Below are 12,164 nucleotides of genomic sequence, written 5' to 3'. Positions count from 1 at the left end.
AGAAAAGCAGGAAAGCCACGAGGATATTCCAGGCGCTCGTTATGTGTCCCCAGCACACCTGTTTCCCTGATAAGGCTGTGAAATCTTTTTTTAAATAAAGAAGTACAACACTGATCTACAAACGGATAATCTCAACCAGCGAATTTTGCTGGCGCAAGGACGTGAGTAGCGACAGTTACGTCGTGTGAGATCGCTCACAAAGTGGGAGGGAGTGCCGTGGCAAACAGAGCGAGCCGCCCACGGTGGTTAATAGAAAACAATCGGAGACGATTGAGCTTGAAACTGTGGGCCGAGCGCGGGAAACCAAGCTCTTTGGTGGCCCCTGCATTCCGTAAAATAAATTCAATAAAACAATATGACCGCAAATATTCTGCAGCAACGTTAGACTACATCATAGGCCACGGCCAGATCGTGCTGTGGAGATACGTATGCACGCACCCTCATACTGATTCCGATCGGTTGTCAATATTTCCGAGAAATATCCTATTTTGTCGGTGTTCTTTACCGCGGATTTGAAGGTGAAACACTTATCACGCATGTCAGTTGGTTTGACAAACGTTCCATACAGAACAGCTTTGAGAACTTGCGAGAATATTGGTTGCTTCTTGTGCGAATAACTTCATGAATCATAGCCAGCAGTGGTTGCAATGCACGTGGCCCATCTTCCAGCCTAACATTGCTGTAACCAGCATTCAGATGACCTGATGGGACGCAATCACAATAAACGGCAATATGCATTGGGAACAACCTATCCAACCATCTAAGACTGGATGAAATTATGGGTGAGCTAGCTATTACGTTCGGTCATGGACGGATCAAGGTGGAGATATGCAGGTACAACATGATGTGTCAACAGCTTTCTAAATGGTCGATAAATTAGGAGACCCTATCCACACCACAAATAATTGACTTACCAAGCCATTTTGGGGGTAGTGACGGCCACTGCAGGAGAACACCGCCAAACTCATCCTGCTTTTTGTCTCTGCCTTGCTCATGCAGGTACCAACATGTCTCCCCATGTCCTGGCGACAAATATGCCAGCCGCAAACACACTAACTCCCGTCATGATGCTGATGTTCCCGGGTAATTTTTCTGGAGAAGTGATTTGCTCTCGAATGAAGCGGGAGAAAGCAGACTCGTTTGGATCAGAGATTTGACGGCGTGGAGGTGCTGTAAAGAATGCAGGTGTTGCGTTTGCTGGTGCTGCGCGACGAGCCATGTCTGTGTTTCTCTGTGGTGCGGGTGCTTTGGGAATGAAAAAAGGTCGAGTGCACAGAGGTTCCCAGCGGCGAGGCCGTCGCGGAGTTTGCAACGCTACACTTAGTCAGCACACTAAATTAGCATTTTCATGTCAATCCATCAAATTGCAACTCGAGTCCCTCGACGATTGAGAGCCCCAAGGGCTCGCTAGTACTAAGCAGGTCAGTAAGTTAAATATCTTCTCTAGTGTCTTGTTGATTCTTTTAAACAGCTTTCCGATACTACGAATCCACTTACAACATTTCGTTCGAACTCGGCATGTTGGCGGCATTTGAGAAGGTCAGTTGCGCTCTGCCCCTATGACATTCCGATCATGGGGGTGAATAGAGATGCGCTGCGCATTGCATCATAAATCTTACAAATGGTGGGTATCTAAGCTTTAAGAACACCCCGAAATCACTGTTCCTCCGAACATCCATCATATCATTATCATGTTTGCATCGCTTGTTCTTCTCACTCTTCTCCCTGCAGTTTTTGGCCAGTCTTGGCAGCAATACCTAGCTGGCCTTGTCCAAACATTAAACACTGATGGGCTTACAACGCTGGCTTCTGCGAGTGCTGCATTAAACAACTCAAATAATGGGCAGCAAGTGGCACAGTCACTCTCTACGGGAAACTGGACGTTGTTTGCACCCAACAATCAGGCTTGTAGGTACTCTAACATACAAACGAAGAATGGTACTTCACTCTTGTTTTACAGTTAGCTCCTCTCCTATGAATCTCACAAGCGATCCCACATCTGTTCTGGATCTCCTTTCATACCATGTTGTGTCCGGCAATTTTACCGATCAAACCTCGCCATATCCAAACATCACCCTTGGGCGAACGCTGCTCAACGATTCCTCACTTGTCAGGCTGGAAGGAAATGAATCGCAGGTTTTAGCGTGGTCTAACGGAAGTGATGGCCTATTTGTGCTCAATAATGGGTGAGACTTCCCATGTCTATTGATTAACTTTTTCTAAGTGGCATTTAGCACAACTGTTCCGGTAGTAAACAAGACGACCTATCAAAATATCCAAGTCCTTGTCATCAACTCTGTCCTCCAGATCCCTCAAAATTTGTCTGATACTCTCGCTAATAGTACTTACGACGTCACCAGCGTTGCGGGCGGGCTTTCATCCATTAATATCCCCACCACTGATTCGACACTGCTCGATGTGCTCAACAATGCCCACGGTATCACAATCTTTGCGCCAAATAATACTGCTATTGCGTCAGCGAGCTGTATTAGCGGTTTGCTGCCAAATAATACTGCACTGATTGCGCTTTTCGGGAATCACGTTTGTCCTTTCATGCAGCTCATTTTGCTTGGTTTGACTCCATATCCAGATCATCAATGGCACGACTGTTTACTCGCCAGGATTCACGAATGGAAATAATTATACATCAGCCTCTGGGGAACCCTTCGCTTTCAAGACCAACTCCTCTGGAGTGTATGTGTCCAGCGCCGGCTCCAATTGGGCGCGTATCATGCGATCAGACGTTTTGACGTCCAATGGAGTCGTTCATGTGATCGATAGCGTTCTTCTCGACACGAAAGTTAACGTTTCCGCTGCGGTCTCTGCGTGCGTATCATATGTCAGTAGTACGACATCACTCATTATTGATATCTTGCTTTTCCGATAGCTATCAATCGGCTACTTCAGTTGCCACATCGACCACTATTCAGACCGGCCCGGTGGGCGTTACGCCTACTACTTCTGCTGGCCATTGAAAGAATCGTTGAATTGGATGAGCCTCTGAGCTTGGAATATTATTGCCGAGACCAATGGGTGTATTCAGTGGCATAGTTGCTCATTAAACATCTTGTTTTGTGTATTTTTTCGTTTATGTGTGCATTGTTTATCTCACAATTGTATTTTTAGCCTGCTCTAATATATTGTCATCAATTACTGGGAATAATGATTCAATAGAAATACATACTAGGTTTCATCTTTTTTTAAAGTTTCTTTATCGGACAAGTATTATTGTATAGGGAACGAGTGCCATGGCGATGCCCTGAGTCTTTGACGACTGTGCCCTTCCAGGCCTGAGAACGTTCACTAGGGCTTGCTCCACGCCTTACCTTAGTGGTTTATGGGCATTGTTGCACTGCTTATTTGAGCTGCTGAACGCTATATACCATCCCTCTACGTCGAACGCGCCATCAATCCTACCATGAAACACTTATCACTGAAAGAAGCCTTGCTTCCTCAGCCTCCCAGTTTCGTGAAAAAACAGTCGTATGAGATTCACGAAATTCTTGGATCAGGGACGTTTGGAAAAGTCATGGTGAGATTTTGAATTATCGACCCGTACGGTCACTATAGCTAGGCTGAGGCATATCTACCTTCTCCACCTTCTATATGGCTATCCTACCGATGATCTAATTACAAAATCATGCACCTTAGAGAGCGACATGGCAAGTTCCCCCTGATCTAGCCGATGTTTCGCAAAAAGGGGCATTCCCCACATCGCCATCATCTCCAACTGACCACACCTCCGGTCGATCTTCCATTCCTCTTCTCCATCCGCATCATATGAAGAGGTCCGTTTCTCGAGCACATACTAGCTCTTCCGTCCCCTCATCACCAGGAGGACATAACCCCGTCGCAATAGTGAAAGAGGTTGCATTAAAGGTCATTCCAAAGAAGAAAGTAAAGGGCAACGAAGCTGCTGTCTGGGGCGAGATGGATGTCCTGAAGGGTCTTGACCACCCTAATATTGTTCGTGTTTTGCGGCCAGACTTTTTGATGTGTGTCTGACCTCCGAGATCAATGTAGGTCAAGTTTTATGAGTGGTTCGAGTCTCGGTCCAAGTATTATCTTGTTTTTGAGCTAGCTGTCGGTGGCGAGCTCTTTGAACGTATACTGCAAAGAGGAAAATTTACTGAGAATGACGCCGTTGCAGTCATTCGGTATGCTTTACGAATTGCACACTCTTCACAATTGACGAATCGTCTCAGGTCCATCTTGTCGGGAGTGAAGTACCTACACGACCATGATATCGTGCATAGGGACTTGAAGTATGTTCTCCTAAACCGAGAATGTCGCATCATTGATTTGATACGTGTACAGACCCGAGAATATTTTGTACCGAACGAAGGACCCGGATAGCGATATTGTGATCGCTGACTTCGGAATGTGAGGGGTCACCCTTCCTGAACTTATGTCTCAATGACGCCTTCATTCGAAGTGCAAAACATCTGCATTCTCCGGAAGAGCAGCTGCATTCGCTGGCCGGGAGCTTTGGCTACGTCGCTCCCGAGGTTCTTAACAAGCAAGGCCACGGGAAAGCAGTCGATATCTGGTCAACGGGGTAAGCGCTTGTTTATCTTTATCGCATCAAACCTCATGTTTGTGATCAAAAATTGACGGCGCTAACACCGCGACCTCCTTACAGTGTCATCGCTTATGTTCTGCTCTGCGGTTACTCGCCGTTCAGAGGAGATGATACAAACGAGATGATTCGGGAGACCACAGAAGCCAAGATCGAGTTTCATGAGCGATACTGGTCCAAAGTCTCCGATGAGGGTGAGCTGATGGTCGATGGCGTTAGTTGTATGTGTGCTAATATCAACCCATACAGCGAAGACATTCATTAAACTTTTGTTGAACCCCCATCCATCGCAACGACCTACTGCACAACAAGCTCTGAACAATCATGTAGGTCACGAGTCCATCATCCACGTAATTCTGCGTTAACAGCGTTGATAGTGGTTGACGACGCACAAGGCTTCTACCGAACACGACGTCATCTCGGGTCTCAGAGAAAATTTCGACGCCCGCAAGAGGTGGCGCACCGCTATCATGTCAGCGCGCATTATCAACCGGTTCAGCAGACGACCAAGTACGGCTTCAAGTACAGGCAGCGGCGGCTGGGGAGAAGACCATCTGCACGCTGACGGAGGCGAGGAAGAAGTTGAAGAAGATACTGCAGATTGCGAATTCCATGACGTGCCCGACGAAGCTCTGGCATCGCTCTCATTAGGTGGGATCGACCCAGGATCGAACGAGAACGTGAAAGTCATAGGGCCGGATGACAAAGGTGATCAGCTGGGTAAGGGGGATGTTTCCAGTGCCCCTGATGTTTGTTTGACTACCAGTGAGTCCAGTGTGAATAGCAGGACAGCCTTTCCATCGCATGCCGCGTCTCTCTCGCAAAAGGAAGCAGTTCACCTGGTGGAACGAGTGGATACCTCGGAGTTGTACGTTGCAGCTGATGACGAGTCAGAGCTGAAGGTTCCGGGATACCTACATGGAGGAAAGGTTCCATGGCAGAGTTCTTCACCCGTTTCTGGTCGGCAGATGTGGTTCGATATGCCGAGGAAGTTTTTTGGATTGTAAGGGTTATATCCCGTGGATCTTGAAGTCCGCCGTAAGTTATATGTGATGTAACACTACGCACAGCTTAATCACCTAGCTGCTATTCGATTTTGGCCGTTGTACATATTTATCGCCTAAGATAGTGGCCAGCAGGGTTGATATGCCGAGGATGTTGTTTTTTAAAGATTGTGAACGTTCTTCCGTTCATCACGAACTCAGGCTATGAACGTGTACGTGAGTATACACAACCTAACCTAAATCTTTCATTTACCAGGAAATTTTACCTGACGTTGTGCTTACGATCCTTCCGGTGCAGTCGGCACCACACAGAAGTCGGCACTTTCACAAAAATTTTCATGGACATTATCCTCCTCTAATACACCTACCTCATTACGAGGTGGAACGACTGCGATTAAAGTGGAATTGGGTGAGATAGTTGAAGTGTCTCCTGCCGATGTGCCGTAGCGGAGTTTAAGTTTAATACTGCACTTTAGTCTTTGATCCTTGGAAAAACTTTGGAAGCGCTTCGGCCTGTGCGGCAGCGCTAAATTCTGCGCTAATCAAGCTCTCCTGCACCAGATCTTACTCTACTTACAATGCGCCATATCGAACTTACATAGGCAACCTCATCTATATTTGACTCATGTACATGGTCCGAGTCTCACTTGCATCCCCTTGTTCAAGTACATTAGTAGCGCACACCAAGAGACTGGAGCGGTCCTTTGAAGACGTCACTCCACCCGAACCGAGAGAAGAGTAAGCAACCGGGGTGGAAGTCCGATCCAAAATTCTGATTTGCAACTCTATCATTCGCCTTCAGTTGGCGTCTCCGTTTTCGCAATCTTCAGAATAGTCATCACAACGTACAAAGCGAGACTGTGACAGACATGGTACGTACTGTAGGTATTAGCTACCATAGGGCTCTGCCCTAACGGACATTAAACAAGAACTATTGTCTAGGTGGAGAAGCAGTAATATGATTTAGATTATACAATGTCAGCAGTATTCCACCAGTCGGAATTTGAGGCTGAAGGCCGGTCGGTATGCTCGAAAACTGGACTAACACCTGCGGTAGTTTGGGCAGATGAGACATCGGTGGCGAAATATATCTTGCTCGAACGAGACCGAGTAATGGGTATCGATGGATTTTCTGCGAAAGTGATGGCCTGCACAGTGGGGGTAAGAGAACTTGTCGAGCCAGATCGCGCACGGCTGCTGAACTCGAGGTGCGCCGCGGATGGGACAGAATGTGACCGCAATTGGCTGAGAACGACAACTTCTCCTGAAGGTGTTGATATGGCATGATTACGTGTAGTCAGGATAATACTGTCCACTCGCGAGTGAAGGGGACTAGGTCCATAATATGCTTGCTTCTTGAGGTTCAGAGTGATCCTTGACATCATTGTGACCTGTTGGCCGGAAATGGTCAGGCTATGCCACATACACACTTCAGTTCGTGCTCACAGTGAGACTGTAATGTAATAATGTGTAATGTAATAATGTCGGTCAATCGTTGTTACTCGTAGTTTACAATAAAGACTCACACAAGTTCAAGCCTATGCATAGTGTATTGTAAGTAAACAAGATCAGGGTAAAAACGAAGATGTGCGTACTGTGCGGCGATATTTTTCACCCCCTCAGGAGCCCTAATGATCATGATAGTCAATACCAGATTTACGGTGCAGATGACGCTGTATCCCTGGTGAGCTCTGCCGCTACACGGAGAACCTGACTTGCGCACCTGTAATACAGTAATCCGTCTGCGACGAGAGTACGAATAACATGACCCGCTTCTTTATTGCGGATCAAAGGAAGCGTGCAGTTCAACGTCAAACCAAGGATATACGTGTCGTAGAGGAGAGGTAACCAAGCTGAAGCCGAGGCCGAAACCCAAGTAACACTGCCGCTGACAAGTGTTTCAGAACTCACATATGCACGTCAGTTGTATATAAGGACATACGAATTGAACACCATGGTACAAGCTGTAAAAATGTGAACAAGGTCATCGTGTGCGAAAAATGAGTAATCTCACAGTGAACGTTGTCTGTGTGTACAATGGCTGGGGGCTTTGTCATAAACTCATGCATAGCGTGACGAAGGTAAAAACATACGTCCACCATGACTCAATAACCACGCAGTTACTACAATCCAAGCTAGCAGTAAGAATACAGCCAACACAATGGCAGCCCGTTGATATCTATACATTGCAATGACCCTGTGTGCTCCATCATCAGTAGATGCTTTCTGAGAAGGGAACAAACTTCACCTTATCAGCATCATTAGCCCGACTATCTCAATTCCTATAGCTGTCATGGCCCCTTCGTATCGGACAAAATGCAGGCAACTTGGACAATGTCAACTAAATCCAGTGGTACAGTGCAATGCTGACCTCTGCAGTCAAGTTCGTAAGATTCATCACTGGTAGTGGGTATAAAATATCACAACTCACTGCGTAGTCCCATGAAGGTAGGTTGTATGCTAGTAGTAGAGGTCACGGATAAAGTTATGAGCCAAAGATGATGTACTCACCAACCAGATTAACGATAAAGCCGAGAGGAGTGAGGTATCGGTTCTGAGACATAGACCCATACATGTGAGGTTTTAACTGGCAGATATTGCCAATACATATACATACCAGTAGAAACAAGTATACAACTAAGCAGTTTTAGTCTTTCAGATACTAGTGCATACCCATATCGGTGATGCCACTCACAGATCCCTTTACGGCCTTGCCAGATAAATTCAATCTAAGTATTATGTTGAGTTTCACTGAATCTGGTACAATTGCTAATGTCGTACCTCATCTCCACTGGTAACGAGGTGATCCCAAATCAATATGGTGAAACCTACGATCCCAACATACTAAATCATAAGATATGTATGTCAGCCACTGCAACAGTAGACCATCATGAAGGTCAACGTACAATCGTTTGACGCCTGAAAAGACGGGAATCAATATGCAAAGACGAACAATAGGCAAGTACGACTTACGTTTCTGTCAAGTCCTGACTGATCGTCTGCATTGTTTCCTTCGCTAGTGAATGCACCGCCTATCTACGGGAACGGCCTAGTCAGTAGTAAGGTGTGCTTCAGGCTTGAAGGTTTTAGGATTGTCAACCCCGAAAGGTTCGAGTCTGTATTGAACTATGGAGGACGGAGAAAACGTCAGTCACCATGTTGTTATAAGCGCATTTTATAATACTCAGTAGCACTGGCATGGGCGCTCATGATAACAAACATTCGTTCATATGTACGCCTGTCCAAGTTATGGCGACTACTGGCAGGTAAATAGGCGACTCGGATAACGTTGTTGCCCCGTTTTGTAGGCAAGTGACGTCAAAATGTGTCACGGATTCCGGCCATCAGGCCGTACCCGCACAGCCCACGAGTCGAGATTTGAGTCTAATAATACTATCAAAGCCGCTATAATTGCCAGTTGATCATCTGACGTTGAACCGACGAACTTGTGAAGCAGTGGTATCGCGGCGGTCGCACACTGTCCATACAAGCATCGCTGCGACTTTTTCGACATACAAACATAGCAGTGCTGAACGTCTGCCTCGACTGCAGGGACGGTCCTGACAGTGACTGGTGTGCCTCTGTCGTGCGCATTGCAATTTGGGTGCCTGCCAACCGCATCGCCTGTGCAAAAGTTATGGCGGAAGGCAGTGCCGGTGACCTCACCTGTACGACACGCTGGATATGTACATATCGTTGGAAAATCATGGTTACTCTGATTTTCCACGGTTATGAGTGACCTATTACCACTCCAAACTGTTCGGCTCCTACACCAAGGTACGAGCCAAAACTTAGGTGAAAACTCGGACCTCGTTCACCGCTCAGCAAACTTACATAACAAGTCCATTATTATTTTCGCTCTTTTTCTTGTAAATGAGGCACAGTGAATTATAGCTAGTATACGACCCCTCTAATGTTAGTAGCAACTTCTACAGGGAGGAGCAGGGTGCACCGGTGAGGCTGCCGCTTAGGCTGGCCAGGAAATGTCAGAAAGTCTGGGAATTCGAATGTCCGGGTCCCGGGAGGCCGTGTCCGGCGGTTACGGGTCTGTCCGCCTACGCCTCAGGGGGTATGTACATAGTTTTACGCTCATGTTTTCCCGCAAGGTCTCAATCAATTATCGTTTATCAAAGAACTTAGAACTGGTAGAGCTAAGCTTGGAGAGTTGAGTATTTTCTAGAGACTACATACTATTTATCAGAGCTGACAAGGTTTCCGAGGTCTTTTTACGTTACACTACTGGTACGCCACAGCTTGGCAGCCGAACAGTAGCGACACACTCAATTTTCCGTCTCGCCGTGCTCTTGAGCCCACTAATCGGATTGGGACATTCCACACCTTCCACAATCATGGCTGTGAGGAGCGTTTTGGCCTGAGGTCGGTTCTTCCCGTCTCGCTGGAGATGTGGTTTCCAGGCGCTAGATTCTTCCGCCAAAAACAGTGAATGTAGCATGAAATATTTTACGGGTATGTTACTGTGAGTATGTATATGTCTGAATCCATATCATCACGCTATGTCATCTGCTGGCGATTTCTTGTACTGTGACACCCACACATGTTGTAGAGGGGGAATAATCCACCACAGTAAATGAATGGGCCACACTGCGCGCTGCAGCAAGGTCGCCTCGCGTCTGTGGACGATGTTCTGTTTCTGAAGCATAATGACGATGTAAATCGTTAAAAGAGTGAGGACAACGGTGGCCATCGCATAGTGAGCGAGTGTTTGTGTCCCATTGTCGATCTCTATAACGTTCATACCAAAGACAGACTGAGGACATACGCAATCAGAAAGGATCTGTCCATAAGAATTCTATACTTACCGCAATAAAACTTGCTGGTATGAAGACTATCGTGAGGTATGTGAACCTCTGCATCCGCCTACTGTCCTCAGTATTGACGATCGCAAATGCAAGTTCCATCGCATTCTTCAGTCGACTGCTCAGCATCATCCGTCGCCTTTCCAGGCGATCAATTTCGCTGAGTAGATTGTCGCATTCTTTCTTCATAAGTGCATCAGACTCCATACGCTCTTCGGCGGTAGCACCCTCCATGGCCGGATTGAGGTTCGTCTCGATAAACTTTACTGATACCTCGAAGCCATGGAGGAGTGATTGATAGTGTAAAAGACGCGCTTCAAGAACATGAAGGTCATGTGTGAGTGCGATATTATCCAGATGCAGTACTTGCAATTCCTGGATGCGCTTGAGTAACATTACTTCCACGCTGCGCGAGAGCCACGTACCAGCTCGCTAACATAGCGGTACAGCGAATCAAGGGACTCATCCCACTCATATAGCGCATACCATAAAAATGCGAGGAAGAGAAATGTCGGGTCTTTGGACTTGTCAAATATTTTTTGCCAGTACACACTTTTCCCCACGAGCTGTATGAGCGAGCGGAGGTGCTTCCCAGATGTTCGCAGCCCTGTAGATTCGGGATGATAGGATATGATAGTGCTTTCTTTCACGTGGCGGACCATGTGGATTGCGAGGAGATCAATGAAGAGCATACGGCCATCTAGGAGGGACGTTTTAGCGTGAATGTATTGATGTGAGGATGTCAATACACATACCGCCTGTCGAAAAAGGGGCCTGGATATCGATCAGGGTATCTGCCGGAGGTAAATCGGATGACTATGACACGTGATGAGCCACTAACCAGTCTTACAGTCCAATGGTCTAGAGTCAGTTGGCGATTGCGATTTCTTTTGTGATCGTAAAAATGGCAGGGTAATAGTGATATCTATCACTCACATGAGCCATGCGACTCAAAATGGAAGGTTTGGACTTATGATCTCCTTCTCTATGACGAGGCGCTTCCTGATATCGTGAGGGTATCCAATTGAGGGAGGACGTGAAAAAGAACGGTTCAATGTTGTATCTATGTATGAGGTGTCAGAGCATGTAGACGAGTAAAAGACGCCACATACCTTGTCCCTAGCATGCGCAAGACTGGTGACGTCAAATCATCCACAAACAACGATCGCACTCGGATCCCCTCTGGTCGCTACAAATCCCATTTTATTTAGCAAGCATACAACATTTAACATAAGACTCACGTCTTTCCCTAACGTTTCCCAAAAATTATCCTGATCCTCAGCCGTCCTTACTGTAGTGCCAAGGTTGCCTTTTTCCATATCTGGGATGGTAAACCTCTTGGCGACGTCTGTGACGTCTTCGGAGTCACACACATACATCCAGTATATAGTGCTAGACTGATCCTTCGAGCACTTTTCGAACATCTTACTTCGCTGTACTGGATCTGCCGTCCAGTTCCTGAACTTGTTCTGAGGATAGTTCGGCCAGGATTTATCCATGACGGCCGTATCAGTCAAGTCAGACTCAGACTCAACGTCTAAGTTCATCCATGGCCATGGTCCCGACGGAGCTGCATGTCGGTATCTGCCAGTGGAAGGGCATAAACAAGGAAATAATGAGGACACGAACAGAACTTACATGGGATCGGGCACTACACGTAGCGAAACTGTACCCTTTTTTATATCTTGGGGAGCATTAGGATGTTTTGTGTGTTTCATGATGCGGCTGAGTTGGAGTCAGTTCATCCCCACATGAATTCTGATT

At 46.7% G+C, this 12,164-nt stretch overlaps 5 protein-coding genes across 5 annotated transcripts; 2 read left to right on the top strand and 3 right to left on the bottom strand.

Annotated features, from left to right (window-relative positions):
• Positions 1 to 690: 690 nt before the first annotated feature.
• Positions 691 to 1,297, bottom strand: F5147DRAFT_344931 (uncharacterized protein). Its single transcript, XM_041429306.1, has 2 exons — positions 915 to 1,297; positions 691 to 860 (listed from the first exon to the last, which is right to left on the bottom strand). Exon 1 carries the CDS (start codon positions 1,217 to 1,219, stop codon positions 992 to 994), a length of 228 nt encoding a protein of 75 aa, XP_041297537.1. The 5' UTR covers positions 1,220 to 1,297; the 3' UTR covers positions 691 to 860; positions 915 to 991.
• A 72-nt stretch (positions 1,298 to 1,369) lies between these two features.
• Positions 1,370 to 3,240, top strand: F5147DRAFT_672814 (FAS1 domain-containing protein). Its single transcript, XM_041435691.1, has 7 exons — positions 1,370 to 1,421; positions 1,472 to 1,539; positions 1,743 to 1,908; positions 1,961 to 2,186; positions 2,235 to 2,541; positions 2,591 to 2,826; positions 2,888 to 3,240. The coding sequence occupies exons 2-7, from the start codon at positions 1,519 to 1,521 to the stop codon at positions 2,973 to 2,975; spliced, it is 1,044 nt and encodes a 347-aa protein (XP_041297536.1). The 5' UTR covers positions 1,370 to 1,421; positions 1,472 to 1,518; the 3' UTR covers positions 2,976 to 3,240.
• On the top strand, positions 3,236 to 5,752 carry F5147DRAFT_672811 (kinase-like domain-containing protein). The gene is made up of 10 exons (XM_041435690.1): positions 3,236 to 3,532; positions 3,652 to 3,966; positions 4,024 to 4,157; positions 4,206 to 4,265; positions 4,318 to 4,383; positions 4,436 to 4,558; positions 4,643 to 4,773; positions 4,829 to 4,905; positions 4,957 to 5,299; positions 5,355 to 5,752. Exons 1-10 carry the CDS (start codon positions 3,419 to 3,421, stop codon positions 5,357 to 5,359), a joined length of 1,368 nt encoding a protein of 455 aa, XP_041297535.1. The 5' UTR covers positions 3,236 to 3,418; the 3' UTR covers positions 5,360 to 5,752.
• Positions 5,753 to 6,161: 409 nt separating this feature from the next.
• F5147DRAFT_672799 (uncharacterized protein) lies at positions 6,162 to 8,878 on the bottom strand. The gene is made up of 18 exons (XM_041435689.1): positions 8,557 to 8,878; positions 8,490 to 8,502; positions 8,365 to 8,427; positions 8,279 to 8,312; positions 8,201 to 8,220; positions 8,095 to 8,137; positions 8,017 to 8,043; positions 7,832 to 7,913; positions 7,677 to 7,780; positions 7,598 to 7,624; positions 7,526 to 7,547; positions 7,307 to 7,471; positions 7,179 to 7,256; positions 7,110 to 7,121; positions 7,030 to 7,036; positions 6,513 to 6,974; positions 6,386 to 6,455; positions 6,162 to 6,321 (listed from the first exon to the last, which is right to left on the bottom strand). Exons 1-16 carry the CDS (start codon positions 8,586 to 8,588, stop codon positions 6,552 to 6,554), a joined length of 1,152 nt encoding a protein of 383 aa, XP_041297534.1. The 5' UTR covers positions 8,589 to 8,878; the 3' UTR covers positions 6,162 to 6,321; positions 6,386 to 6,455; positions 6,513 to 6,551.
• Positions 8,879 to 9,718: 840 nt separating this feature from the next.
• F5147DRAFT_833642 (cora-like Mg2+ transporter protein-domain-containing protein) lies at positions 9,719 to 12,118 on the bottom strand (the record flags this gene model as incomplete). The annotated part of the gene is made up of 8 exons (XM_041443879.1): positions 9,719 to 10,351; positions 10,404 to 10,775; positions 10,826 to 11,100; positions 11,156 to 11,216; positions 11,337 to 11,463; positions 11,513 to 11,589; positions 11,642 to 11,984; positions 12,039 to 12,118. 8 exons carry the CDS (start codon positions 12,116 to 12,118, stop codon positions 10,091 to 10,093), a joined length of 1,596 nt encoding a protein of 531 aa, XP_041297533.1. The 3' UTR covers positions 9,719 to 10,090.
• Positions 12,119 to 12,164: the final 46 nt, after the last annotated feature.

The sequence above is a fragment of the Suillus discolor genome, assembly GCF_016758755.1.
Source record: "Suillus discolor strain FC423 chromosome Unknown F5147scaffold_6, whole genome shotgun sequence".
Classification (NCBI taxonomy): Eukaryota; Fungi; Basidiomycota; class Agaricomycetes; order Boletales; family Suillaceae; genus Suillus; species Suillus discolor.
Note: the sequence above shows the minus strand (reverse complement) of the source record. Positions and strands in the feature narration are given on the sequence as shown.

Bases quoted from the DNA above. Each gene is read 5' to 3' on its own strand.
- F5147DRAFT_344931 (XM_041429306.1), bottom strand. From the start codon at position 1,219: ATGGCTCGTCGCGCAGCACCAGCAAACGCAACACCTGCATTCTTTACA.
- F5147DRAFT_672814 (XM_041435691.1), top strand. From the start codon at position 1,519: ATGTTGGCGGCATTTGAGAAG. The intron at 2,542-2,590 runs GTTTGTCCTTTC...CTCCATATCCAG, and splicing joins TTGCGCTTTTCGGGAATCAC to ATCATCAATGGCACGACTGT. The intron at 2,827-2,887 runs GTGCGTATCATA...CTTTTCCGATAG, and splicing joins GTTTCCGCTGCGGTCTCTGC to CTATCAATCGGCTACTTCAG.
- F5147DRAFT_672811 (XM_041435690.1), top strand. From the start codon at position 3,419: ATGAAACACTTATCACTGAAAGAAGCCTTGCTTCCTCAGCCTCCCAGT. The intron at 3,967-4,023 runs GTTCGTGTTTTG...AGATCAATGTAG, and splicing joins GTCTTGACCACCCTAATATT to GTCAAGTTTTATGAGTGGTT. The intron at 4,559-4,642 runs GTAAGCGCTTGT...ACCTCCTTACAG, and splicing joins GTCGATATCTGGTCAACGGG to TGTCATCGCTTATGTTCTGC.
- F5147DRAFT_672799 (XM_041435689.1), bottom strand. From the start codon at position 8,588: ATGCAGACGATCAGTCAGGACTTGACAGAAAC. The intron at 8,044-8,094 runs GTGAGTACATCA...CTCTACTACTAG, and splicing joins CTTTATCGTTAATCTGGTTG to CATACAACCTACCTTCATGG. The intron at 7,914-8,016 runs CAGTGAGTTGTG...GTTGACATTGTC, and splicing joins CCTACCTTCATGGGACTACG to CAAGTTGCCTGCATTTTGTC.